The sequence below is a fragment of the Anas acuta genome, chromosome 3 (assembly GCF_963932015.1).
Source record: "Anas acuta chromosome 3, bAnaAcu1.1, whole genome shotgun sequence".
NCBI lineage: Eukaryota > Metazoa > Chordata > Aves > Anseriformes > Anatidae > Anas > Anas acuta.
The window spans coordinates 15,605,941-15,620,127 of NC_088981.1; the positions used below are offsets into that span (position 1 = coordinate 15,605,941).

The 14,187-nt window shown below is 37.5% G+C and overlaps 1 protein-coding gene across 40 annotated transcripts in view; it reads left to right on the forward strand.

The window, feature by feature from the left end:
* Positions 1-14,187, forward strand: part of NRXN1 (neurexin 1) — a 703,785-nt gene that overhangs the window by 597,437 nt on the left and 92,161 nt on the right. For 27 of the 40 annotated variants that reach the window (XM_068675787.1, XM_068675785.1, XM_068675788.1 and 24 more), the window contains one exon: positions 13,742-13,831. The exons of the other annotated variants lie outside the window; for them this stretch is intronic. In XM_068675787.1, the coding sequence (XP_068531888.1) occupies positions 13,742-13,831 (90 nt within the window). The remainder of the gene's footprint in view (positions 1-13,741; positions 13,832-14,187) is intronic. 40 annotated transcript variants of the gene reach the window in all.

Consider the following 14,187-nt stretch of genomic DNA (forward strand, 5'->3'; position numbering starts at 1 on the left):
CATGCACTTAAAAATAAGTTTGGAGTTAAGTTCAAGGAGTACTCAGTAAGTTCAAGGAGTACGCAAGTCAGTAAGTTCAAGGAGTTACCTTGACCCTAGCAAGGTGTAGCTAAACCACAGTCTTCTTTTTGCAGACTATTCTACCCGTCAGAAAAAGTGACTAGCTTGTATGATTTATACAACCTAGAACCTTTACGAGCTGCACAAGAATTAGATTCTGTAGTAGAAACCATTTCAAACACATTTGAAGCAGAAATCAAACACCCATTGATGTACAATCAAACACCCATTAGATGTAAAATACATAGCGAAACACATCCTGATTTCACCCTCTTATTGGTGGGCATTAGCTTAATTAAAGGTAATGAAGTTATGGCCTTAGAAATTGGTTTAATTAAGATGTGAATGGACTAACAGACTGCAAAGCACAGATCATGCTTTCCTAAATTTTCCCAGTAATGGGGAGAGAGAAGGAAAGAAACAGGTGAGCCCAGGTCATCAAAGCCGGTCATCAAAGCCTTGCTCCCAGACTGGTACCTCCACCAGAATTTGCGTTTTGTAAACATAGAATTGTTGAGGTTGGAAAGGGCTTCCAGCATTATCTTCTTGCATCCCCCCAGGGGTAACTGCACCTGCTGCTTCCCTAAAGTGCTGTACATCAATGCATGGAGCATGGGAAATAAACAGGATGAGCTCAAGATCTGTGTTCAGTCACGGGGCCACAATCTCGTTGCGATCACTGAGACATGGTGGGACAGCTCGCATGACTGGAACGCTGTCATTGAGGGCTATGTCCTCTTTAGGAAAGACAGGCTGGGGAAGCGAGGAGGTGGGGTTGCCCTTTATGTGAGGGAGCAATTAGAGTGTACCTAGCTCCAGCTGGGGGAGGGTGAAGGACAAGTGGAGAGCTTGTGGGTAAGACTTAAGGGGTGGGCTGGTGGTGGGGGTCTACTACAGGTCTCCAGATCAGGAGGAAGTCAATGAGGCCTTCTACGAGCAGCTGCTAGTAGCCTCACGATCACGAGCGCTGGTCCTCATGGGGGACTTCAATTACCCAGAGCAGCTTGTTCCGGATGCCATCTCCAAGCAATTGGAAGAGAAGAAGGTTATGAGGAGTAATCAGCATGGATTCACCAACAGGAAGTCATGCTCGACCAACCTAGTTGCCTTCTGTGATGGCATCACCAGCTGGGTAGATGGGGGGAGAGCGGTGGATGTCATCTACCTTGACTTTAGCAAGGCTTTCGATACTGTCTCCCATGACATCCTACTAGCAAAGCTGAGAAAGTGTGGGATAGATGAGTGGATGGCAAGGTGGGTTGAGAACTGGCTGACTGGCCAAGCTCAGAGGGTGGTGATCGGCAGAGCAGAGTCTGGCTGGAGGCATGTGACTAGCGGTGTACCCCAGGGGTCGGTGCTGGGTCTGGTCTTGTTCAACATCTTCATCAACAACCTTGATGAGGAAATAGTGTCAAAAAGGACCTGGGGGTCCTGCTAGATGACAGGTTGACCATGAGCCAGCAGTGTGCCCTTGTGGCCAAGAGGGCTAATGGGATCCTGGCGTGCATTAAAAGGAGCGTGACCAGCAGGTCAAGGGAGGTGTTCCTCCCCCTTTACTCTGCCCTGGTCAGGCCTCACCCAGAGTCCTATGTCCAGTTCTGGGCTCCCCAGTACAAGAAAGACAGGGAGCTCCTGGAAAGAGTCCAGCGGAGGGCCACAAAGATGATACAGGGCCTGGAGCATCTTCCCTATGAAGAAAGGCTGAGAGACCTGGGTCTGTTCAGCCTGGAGAAGACTGAGAGGGGATCTCCTCAGTGTATATAAATATCTGAGGAGTGGGGGACAGAAGGATGTAGCCAACCTCTTCTCAGTGGTTTGTGGGGATAGGACAAGGGGCAATGGCTGCAGGTTAGAGCACAGGAAGTTCTGCACTGACATGCGAAAGAACTTCTTCATGGTGAGGGTGACGGAGCATTGGAACAGGCTGCCTAGGGAGGTTGTGGAGTCTCTTTCTCTGGAGATACTCAAGGCCTGTCTGGACGCCTACCTGGGCAGCCTGCTCTGAGGAACCTGCTTTGGCAGGGGGGTTGGACCTGATGATCTATCAAGGTCCCTTCCAACCCCTACAGTTCTGTGATTCTGTGATTCTTTGGACACACTTCATTACTTTGGTGTTTTTTCTTGCAGTGAGGGGCCCAAAAGAAAGTTCAGCCTTACCAGAGTTGAGTACACGGTAACAATCACTTCCCTAGTGCTGCTGGCCACACAGTTTCTGATACAAGCCAGGATGCTATTGGCTTTCTTGGCCAACTGAGCACACTGCCACACTGCTGGCTCATATTTAACTGGCTGTTTACCAGTACCTCCAGGTCCTTTTCTGCCAGGCAGATTCCCAGCCACAAAGGAATTTCCTGTGATTCTCTCACAGTATTTAGCGTTGGTGCAGCCTCACCTTGAGTATTGTGTGCAGTTCTGGGCTCTGCACTATAAAAAGGATGTTAAGATACCTGAAAAGGTCCAGAGGATGGCAACAAAGCTGGTAAAGGCATGTCCTTTGAGGAGAGGCTGAGGACACTTGGGTTGTCTAGTTTGGCGAAGAGAAGGCTAAGAGACAACCTCATTGCTGTCCACAGCTTCATGAGGCGGGAAAGTGGAGAGGGAGAAGCCAATCTCTTCTCGTAGGTAACCAATGATGTGATTCAGGGAACAGCAAAAAGCTGTGCCACATGAAGATCAGAATGGATATTAGGAAAAACTTATTTGCACTGAAAATACTGGAATGGACTTCCTCGTGAGATGATTGATGCCTTATACCTGCCAGTGTTGAAGAGACAGTTAGATAATACCCTTAAAAATATGCTTTATCTTTTGGTTAGCCCTGAAGTGATCAGGCAGTTGAACTTGATTATCTTTGTAGGTCCCTTCCAACTATTCTGTTCTGTTCTATTTTAGTGTTCCGATTTTCCTCGGTGGACTATTTCTAATGGCCTTTCTGGTGCAGCATCAAATTTAGTGGACATGAAGAATTTAAATGAAACACAATGTTTTCCAGGTTAAGTGTATATATAGAATGGAAAAAGAAAGAAAAAAAAAAAGATTCCCCTGTCTTACAGAGATGATAGGCAGTAACAGACTTCTGGTTTAAAAGTTCAAAATTGCAGTTGCGTAATATGGAGAGAATAATAAATATGCCTTTTTTCAGAAGAACAATCTGTACCAAAATTTTATTTCAACTGTATCTGGGTGTAGGAAGAAGTTTGGAAAATAATTCATTTTTAGAGTATAGCAATTGCCTCACAGCAATTTTCAACCAAGGGTTTCTTGAGCACCTCACTTCAGGGGCCTAGTCCTGTAATTCTCTCTCCTGCAAATTCATACATGTTTTTGTCTAAGCAATGATAAAAACTCAGACTGAAGAAAGTGCTATGTTTTCATGAGAGATACCCATAACTAATAGCTGATAGATACTCTATAAATGTGATTAGCAGTGAGTATAGTTAATTTTTCATCAGTCAGCTTGAGTTAATAAACACAGTATTGCATAAAACAAATAGTTACCAGTGAGTAGCACTCACTGAGTGGAAACACCTCCAGTGGGAGAATTGTGCTGGGCTTGAATGTATGTAACACTTCTATAAGTGGCCTCGAAGCCTGCATAACATCTGTCACTGACGATGCATGATAGTTAGGAAAACAACCAAACAAAATAAAGGTAAGTAATAGGCAGGGCAAACTGTGGTGTGTGAGCATGATTGCTTGGGAAGCCAGGAGAAGTTAAAGAAAGTTAGACTTCAGCAGTGCTGAGTTCTGAGGCATAGATCTAAGACCAAAAAGTGAAGGTTATGGTAACATAACAAGGTACGATGTCCTGGAAATACGTGATTCCGAGAAGCAGTTGAGGGATATCATCTTTCAGACTGCTGAGGATGAAACATCATGTGTTTCTGTGACAAAGGAAATTATGGAAATTGCTCTGTGAGCACAAAAGGCTGAAATGTAGGAATTGCTGAGGATTTTGCCACCCTTACAACAATTTGAAAACAACTCTGAAAGAGATATCAAAGCCTGTAACTGTACCTCATGTCTGTGGTTCTATGGGGGAAAAAAAAGGGAGTGTGTATAAAAAGAGCCCCAAAGAGGTTCTTTCTATATTGATTTATAGTGTTGAAACAAAAATTAAGAAATGATTCGATCACAGTGTAAGTACTTTCAGGGGGAGAAAACACTATTTGCCTGCAGTGTTTTTAAGCCATTCTTGGAAAGCTATAACCAGAACTAAGAAACTGAAGTAAAAAATAGTGTGTACTTTCAACAGTGAGCCTTCAAATTCATTACTAAATGATTTTCCTTTATTGTGTGTCATCATGTTCATATAAAATATTTTCCTGGAGGAGCTGTTTGAGCCCATTACATGTTACGAATTACCCAAACAATAAAATTTTGGCAGAATAGAGAGTCAAGTGGGTCAACGTTAATAACCTGTGATATACAGATCAGATCATGCCTCTGTCTATATTTAGAGCATACTATCAATATAAAAATACTTAATTTGTATAGTAAAATTGTGTCCCTAATGCAGATATAACTATACCTTCCCAGGAATTAAGCAGTTAATACCGGAAAATAAAAATGTTTCCAGATATAATTTCTGTATTTTTTATATCCAGAAACAATACAGCTGTACAGCAACTATACAATGCTTTAACATGTTAGTGCTAAGTTGTATTAAATTGAGAATCTGCTTGCACAAGAGTTGGTGATTGCATATTTCCTTGCAAATTCATATATGTTTAAATTGTTCAATATTGATTGTTTTTTTTTCTTTCTGTGGAAAAAGATTAACTCTGAAAATCAAGGAGGTAAATTTAGACCTCCACAAAAATTAACTGCCAGTTTTGGGTTGTCCATCTAAAATGTGGCCTTACTAACTTCAGAACAGAGTGTCTCCTACGATGAAAGAGTGTTTTGGGCAAGAGCTTAAAGATTTTAATATTCTGATTTAGCTAGTAAAGGTAAATTCCTTATGTTAGATGTGGTATTGAAGCAGGTGGTTTTCCCTTCTGGATCCCAAAGGCTACTTTGAAACCACCTGAGACCTGAAAATGTCAAAGATCTGTAGCCTCAGTGGCCTTTTTAGGCCATGATTTAGCAATGTATTTGAGAACTTCCTTCTGTGGTTGATGTCCAGCATGTCTATAAATGCTTCTGAAGAGTAGGTTGCACTGAAATGGACTTTCAGTAAGAATGATAGGTGACAACAGGTAGATATTTCTCATATCTGTCCTCCTCCCCTTAGAGGCACTTTATCCAGCAATGGCTCTTTTTCCCATCTAGACATAGATTATATGAAGAGTCATGAAGCACAAATTTCAGGAATGTGACAAATATGTTAAGATAATCATCTCTCCCCTCCCTTGAGACCTTTCTAAGTCATAGAGGAAGGTAACTCAATATAAGAGGTTTTAACATAGAAACACTGTTTGAGGAATACAGTTCTTAATTTTCTTCCAGATCAGAATCTCAAAGCAAAATAAAATGTTTCACGATAATTCTCAGTCTTCTCAGACTGCACCAAAAAAAAAAAAAAAAAAAAAAGCTAATAATAATCATCACGAGGGGAAAATATTTTGCTAATTGGAATCTCTTTGCAATTTTACCAAAAAACAGCTGTGTTTCATAAAAGTTATGGTGATATGCTACATATCACAGATAAATTTGAGGGGAAAATAATGAGGCTTATGTATGTATATAATTGGGGAATCAAATTATTTTACTTTTTAACAGATAGAATTAAGTCATTACTGGAAGTCTACCCATGGCCACTATGATACTGTGTGGTGAACTGCTCATTATAGTTCTGCAGTCTTAAAACACTCCTTTTGTCTCAGTGAGCATCTGTTTCTGTTATTTAGTTTCTGTTTCTATACCTTGCCAAAAGCATTAAAAAAAAAAAAAAAAAAAAAAAAAAAAAAGCTCTGTGTACAAGTTTAAACCTTAAACCTTTCAATTTGAAATAGATTATTCTTTTATAGTAAAATGTCTGCAAGGCATAAATAAACAAATTGAAATGCCAGTTTTAGACAGAACTGAAAGTCTGGAGCTTGCTTTGGCCAAGGGCTACTTTTTAGCTGCACTGCTGACACAGAACAGATTCTTTTCTCTTAAATGCCATTTTCTATATGTATGGTGCATTTGGTTTCTTCTGCTTGGCAAAGGCTTGTCCATATAATGACCTCAGTTTTGTTCTTTCTATTGGCTTGCATGTCATCATGCATATTCCTAGAAGAATGAGCTGACACAGCTTCAGCAGATGTAGTTAATGTGACAAAACATCTGTATGGTTCAGGACATTGGGGCACAGTAGTGGTGAACTCTGGTGTTATCAAGCTTCATGAAAGAACATGAAATCAACATTTTTATGTTTTACAGTTGCAATCAAGTTTGTCTGCTGTTGATGAGGGTTGATGCTGATTGCTTTAGATTTCTTATGTTTATTGTGTCTCTGGTCATGTAATGAGTGTGAAATTACTCTCACTATTCCCCACATTGCTTCCAAACAGTCTGTTAGAGCAGCTCAGTTGCAGTGGCTTTGGTGCACACAACTGAAGTCCAAACTATTTTCTCTTATATTACATTGATTATTGCATAAGCAAGAACAAAATTTAATCCCTGGGGATGTTTTTTGTTGTTTGTTTTACGTTGTTTAAAATAAGTTTTAATGTTGCAAATGGTCCAGAAATAATATATGAAAAACATCGTTTCCAAAAGCCTTTCACCAGCTACAATAAAATGCAATGATATGAGCAATTGCACAGTGTGTCCTTTTCTGTCCTCAGCTCTTGCAGTGTGGATGAACTTAATTAGGAAGTTTGTGCGTAGTTAATAAGACCTTTCTTATTTATGGCTTCTACCTGAATACTAGATACTCATGGGATTAGAGACCGATAGAAATTTAAATAAGAGCTGAGCATGGTGTTTTCCATTTGCCATTGTTCATTTATATAATGTACTGTTTCTGTCAAGAGACATTCTATATAGTAGTTCTTTGCTAGCGTGAAATGAAGATCATCCAGATTGCTACCTGGGCAAAAGTCAGAAGAACATATTCAGTAGTTGCTATCTCTAATCTAGCTAATTTTAGATACAGTAGGGTTGAAAAATTCTCCATTTTCCTGCTGTTGAAAAACTATTGAACAAGAAACTGCTTACAGTCAACTTCTGGTTAAAGTTCTATTGAGAAAGTAACCTTAAATGCTGTGACATTATGACTTAGAAACAGTTAAGAGTCCTTTTACCTTGGAGACCTGCAGAATGTCACTCTTGGAGTGATATGGGACATGGTACTGTACTTATAACAATTCATTTTTTATTCTTTAATCTTCCTCTTTAATGATTTCTATCAATTTTCTTCCCTATTTTAGCAACAGCCATACATATTAGTCCCTTAATGCTTCACAGGCAGCACAAAAGATCTTTTTAAAACACCTGATAACAAAATATGACCTTTAATTTATCAGACAAGTCCTGTGTTTTCTTATCTCCTTCTTGTTGCTTTTCATCTTCTCTTGCTTGCTTTTGATATAATACACCAATCTCAAAGTAAGCAATCCAGAACTGCACAAACCAAGACCAATTGCATTATAGTAAGGAAGTGAGAATCAGGAAGAGTACACTCTTAGTTTAATTACTAATTAATCCCCTAAAAAATAATCAAAAACAAAACAGAGCGGAAGGTGGTTGATTTGAAGCGAAGGTTCACATCTCCCTGAGAGGTTAATGAGAGTTCTCAGTTTTATCCTCCAGAAAGTTGCAAAAATATGGTTTAATATATGGTTTAATATGCAAGCATGAAGCAAGGAACTTGCAGGTGAGGATAAAATGTTTCAGTACAGTTTGTAGTATCAGTGGAATGGGTATCAAATTGCACATACGTCTTTCAATAAATATAGTAATTGGGTTCTTTAAGGGAACTTTGGTTGTTGCTTTGTATTTGATTGTATTATAAGCTACTGATTTCACTTTGCAGTGAAGACTACTGTCAGTCAGTCTGTAAATAGAATATTCTTTTCGGATAGTTAATATGCATTATGAGAAATTTGGGATTCCCTCTAGGGAGAAAAAGGCCATATGTATTATGGCCATTTACTACAAACTTGGCAGATTTGACACATACAAGTTTGCTTAAGTCATAGCATATGGCAGTTTCTTTTTTTATAGGTTACCTCTTCTGTAATAAGGTAAAGCAGTGTAGAGTTGCAGCCTTACTTATTTGCTACAAATTCTTTCTCTGATTTTAGAGTTTCTTTGGATGTTAGTCATTTCACCAAGATGACTGTAAGGTTTATTCAGGATATGCAACAAGAAAAATGCTCATCCTAGAATTGTGTGCTTACCATTCCTTTGAACACTGGAGGAAGCCCAAATCAGCCTTTCGGATATTTAGCTCCACATATAAGAGTCTTCCAGAGCGACCACTGCATACTCCTCCAGATCTCCTAACTTATAATTCTTGTTGTAATGGGTAGTGCTGTCAGGCAGAGGGAGGGGACCTAAAAGATGGAGAGAAATGGAAATAGGCCCCTGTTTGGCATCACAGGCAAACCCACTCCCTACCCCCCTCACCTCTCCATGTGCCTTTACACAATCAATTTGAGGCTTGGGAGCTTGAGGGATGAGTAGGTGAAGATGTCAGCCTCTTCTCACAGGTAACTAGTGATTGGACTAGAAGGAAGGATAGGGCTAAAAGGAATGGCCTCAAGTTGCACCAGGGGAGGTTTAGGTTGGAAATTAGGGGACATTTCTTCTCAGAAGGAGTAGTTAGGCATTGGAACGGGTTGTCCAGGGAGCTGGTAGATTCACTGTGCAACTGTTTACGGAAAGGTTGGATATTGTACTTAGGAACGTGGCTTAGTGGGTCGTATTGATGGTAGGGTGATGGTTAGACCAGATGATCTTGGAAGTTTTTCCAACTTTAATGATTCTATGTTGTACAAATTTTAGACCACAGTCTTTGTATTTTCAGTGTATTTGAACATTAATATATCTTTGTACGTACAACTGTAGGCATGGTAATAGTAATATATGATTTAGGAGGACTTTACTATGGACCATTAATGAGATTGGGCTTTCATTTCCTAGCCTGGCCACGTGATACAGTATGGGGACAGCTGCCTCTATACCCTAGAGCCACAGTTGTTTCATCCCATGCTTTGCAGCTGACACTTTAGTCAGGTTTCATCCTTAACCATATCTGGAAGAATGATACGGGTCTCTGCCTTCCTCCTGCAGATGTCAGCGAAGTTATGATTCAGAAGTAGCACTGTCAATATCATGATGAACAAAACTAGGGAGAGGGGGGTTGTTCATAAATGGAGATAGACCTCAGTTACTTCAGTTTGTTATTTTATTTCCTAGGAGATCACTGAGACTAACAAGGTGAATTTGTATTCTGTTGAAGGGTTTGTTTCAAAGAAAATATTCTCTAGACTTCAGGTTGTTCTTCACAGACTCTCAATTTTCAACCTTCTTATTCTCTTTCAAGGATGCTGCTATTTCACATCAATAACTGACACCTTTATTTCTGAGGACAAAATAGAATTACACTCCAGTACTGACAATATAATAAATCAGGAGGGATAAAATACATATTAGTGAAGTTCACATAGTTGGTTTGTCCCTGATGACCTATAGATATAAAGGTATGATTAAGTTTTTTGGGACTTCTTCTCAATCTTACCACAAGATTTTGCTCTGACTCAAAGATTTGACCTTTGCTGCTCCTCTCCGCTTACCTTGATTCTTTGAAATTACTGTTATTCCCTTGAAGTCTTTCTGTTCATACAGAATTAATACTTCGTTGTGACAAAAATATTATCTATTTGATAGAAGAATGATTCCATTCAGAGTTCAGTCAGGTTAGACAATGACATAGTGCACATCACGAGTGAAACATTTTTACCCAGCTTTTTTAATCAAAGAAATTTTGGTTATCTAGCCAGGAAGTGTCATGCTGGGTAGTCATATATCCGTCTACAATTAAAGTTTAGGCAAATCATTTGTTTCTTGTGAATTACTGTTGAAAAGCATGCCTGACAAAACACTTAATCTTTCAAAAGTGTTACAGAAATAAAATCTCAAAGGTGCAGTTTTATTTAGAGTATGAAAATATTTATTAACCTTATTGGAAGTATTTTTATTGAAGAAGTTCCTTGTGGTTCACCCTATTGGTAAAAACAAGTATAAATAAAGGAAGCCTGAAGAATATTCACTGAATACTCCTGAGAAAAACAATATGTAGTATTTTTGTTTTCCCTACTAGGGATAAGATTACCAGATGAAGTAAATGCACATAGTTTTGCTGAATTCTAAACAACTATTTGGGAAATAAAACAGTTATTGAAAATATGTATTTATATTTTCAGTGTGATACTAGGATTTTTGTTGTTTTTAGTGTTGTTTTCAATATTTTCAGTGCTATGTAATGTTTTGAATGTGCTTGTTAAGATACTTATGCATCTAGTAGTTTCCTCATTAGTAAAACTGTGTGTTCTCCTTGAAACTAAACCTGGAAAGTTCCACACCATTTCCTCCTAGCCTTTCCATTTATATTATCTACTAGAAGAATTTAAGCTAATGTAATAGTGTCAAATTGAGATGCATTTGACTATGCACTTTTCTCTCTGATGAGAGATAGGCTAATGTAATCAGCAATTATTTTTTTGTGTGACCTTTACAAATCAAATGGTTATTTCCTTACTTTTCATTTTTATTTTGCTCCCAGTGGTACAAGACTGCTGCAGTTAGTATAAAGCATAATTTATAGATAGAATCACATTATACTAGGGTTCAATATTCTCAAAAACGTATGTACCATATGGAGTTTTTAATGAAATAATTCAGAGAAATGTATAAGCTGGTCAGGACTAAATTTATATTGCTAATTTACAGAGGACTTTCCATGATCACCATAGAGATGTCCTGGAGCAGCAACCAAGTACTAAAAGTGAAAGAGGCAATAAACTTTGTCTAGGATAAATCCAGTGTTAGTAATGAAATTACAATAGAGAGATGCCATAGTGGTAGAGATCTAGAGTGGTGACTACAGACTGTCCTTCTATGAGGTGCAACTAATGTACACTGACTGCTTGTAACAGCATAGCCTTCCTGGTGTATGCAGTTGCGAGCACTTCTTCAGTTTGACATGACTGTATGGGGCTTCTGCAGTCTAGGGAGCAGAAAGCACCTCATGAATGGCACCCAGTAAATGACACTGAGTGATCTGTGAATCTCAAGTTAGTGATTATCAACATCCGTGAGAATTCTTTCCATTGATATAATAGATTCATGCACAAAAACTTCTTCTGAACAGTTTATCCTTTTCTTATAAATAGCATAGGATTATTTCTTCTCCTTTTGTTTAAAAATGGATAACAAAACAAGGATACCCAACAGCAACAAAAGTTCATGATTCATTTGTTTTAAGGTAAGGAAGCCTTTTGGAAATAGGACATTCTCACTTATTCTTTGAATTAACTGATAATACCTCAATAAAAACTGCATAAATACTTTAATAAAAAAGCTAAATTTAAGTCTTAAAAATAACTGTCTGTCAGGAGATATCAATTGTTAACTCACTGATAAAAAAAACAAACATGGAGGATTGCATCTACTTATCTTTGGTCCCATGTTGATTACATGACATTTCTCACGTTTTTCTAAAATTTGCATTCAGTAACAGAAGGTTTGTCACAACTGAAGGAGCTAGTTTCAGGCCCAAGATGAACAGCAATTTCAAAGATCATAACAGGAAAAAATAAAAAATCATAAGACGTTCTGTATTCTTATACCATGAGTCTTTTTCTAAACCTTGTATTTTAAATTTTCATTTTCCTGACATAGTAGAAAATGGAAATTTTCAGTAAAATATTGTTTTGCAGAGAATGTTTTTGAGAGTTGAGAATAGAACAAAATGTGCATATGGAAATATATGTATGTATATACTTCAATATATACACCTATGCACTGTTTAATATTGACATGCATATAGTTCATATAGTACAGAAGGTGGATAGGAGAAGGACATCCTCTCCAAAGATCAGCTTCTGCCATAGTGAACTACATACATGCTAAACCAAATGTGGGAAACATGGTAAATTGCAGCTCATGGGATTGCAGAATAAGTATCTGCACAAAACCATGATGGTTTTTGGTACAGAAGCTGTTGCTTTTGCAGTTTCTGAGGGCTACAGATTTGATTCGTCACTGCAACCCTGTGTTGCTGGTAGAGGGGATAATTGTCTGACAAACTAGACAATTGATTTCCTGAATTTGGATAATAATTTGTTTTGATAAGTAGCAGTAAGATCATGCTAGCTTAAGTAAATGTATTTCTGCACTACAGTGGGCTACTGCACCCTGTACTTACTATTTCCACTGCAGATACAAGACTCGGTTCGTTGCTGGTGAAAGTCAAAGAGAGTTTAAAGGTAGTTTGCACATTGAAGCAAGATTAAGTTTGGGTTAAGGCCTGAATTAGAAATAACTGCTTTTGACTGCTTTTCTTGTATCTCTCAAGTGCTTTTTATTTATTAAAAAACAAACAAACAAACAAAAAACTAATATGAACCAATATAATGGAAGCAAAAGATACTGTTGGTCTAAAATACTACCACCACCAAAAACCTGTACAATGGAGGAAACATTGAGGTTTACCATCTCCTGAAAGACATTTCAAATAAGAGACAGTAGTGGATGGTTTTCTGAGGAATAATAGCTATGTCATTAAATCGCACACAATACATATAATTAAAAATAAACATTTAAAGTGATTTGCTAATTATTCCTCACTGTCTGATATATTCATGACTGTATCAACCTTATTTTATGTCAATGTTTTATTTTAAGCAATCAAGGACCTCTGAACAGACTGAGAATAGATGCAGTTTGCAAATATGACAAGTTTCTGTTTTGCATTGCAGAGTTCTGAATAGTTCTTAATTTATGAAACCCCACTAAAGATGGCCTCTTGCTAAATTGTTAAGTGTTTCTACATTACAGAACAAGGTTACCTTTCAGCAAGTCACTTTTGTCAAAGCCTTGGTGTTCCTTCAAGATATGATCAACATGTCCTATGAGAATGTACAAATGGTGAATACCCTAGTCTGTTCTGTACTGTATATTTGGATCTCTGGAATTTGTTTAAGTGAAGCAAATAAGAATGCATTTTTTTCTGACTAGGACATATTTTATGGCAGGTCTATTTCTAGACAGCAGAAGTGTGCCTTAAATGGTGATTAAGACTTGTGTTCTTCTTTAAATGACTAACCTGGAGTGAGAGGTTGGATGTCTTTGGAAAACTTAAACCTGTTTCACCTGAACATGTTTAACTAGTTAATAAGAAACATCAAAAAAGACAAAACCCTGAGGGCAATGATCATTTTTTTGTAAAGCCATTCTATGATGTTTAAATTTGTTTTTTGGGTCTGTCTATAACATAAGTTTAATAACCTAGCTCAAATGCAGATTTCTAATTTTCAATTAACATAGGAATAATTTTGTTTGCTAAAATAAAATAAATGAATGAATGAAAAGTCTGAACCATGAAATGTTCCAGGTAGCACTTTTTAAAATTCCAAATTTCAAAAAATCATGTGGCAACTGTATAGCTCAAGCTTTAAGTATTAACTTTTAACCTTTGACCTTACAGATTTTAACCAATGAAATGTCTCTTTAAACTTTAAAGGAAACAATGATAACGAGCGCCTGGCGATTGCTAGACAGCGAATTCCATATCGACTTGGTCGAGTAGTTGATGAATGGCTACTCGACAAAGGTAAAAAACATTGATTAAAACTTCAAATAAAAAAATAATTTGAACATAACCAAGTAGTACTTCATTGTAACACTAATAAACATAAAAAATAAATTTCAGTAAAACTAAATTAAAAACAAATTTAAAATAGTAAAATATAGAGTAATATTTGCATACCTTGTATAATAATTTCTCTACATTTCTAGAAGTACCAGCTGTTTAATAATCTTACCCTGATAACTTAAGGTTAAAGGGACTGTTAAATATAATCCACTAACTCAATCTATGAAGGTACTCACAGAAAACTTTAACAAAAAATTATAAATCATTCATAGATTATATTACATGCTCCAGCATCTAAATTATTAACTAAAAAT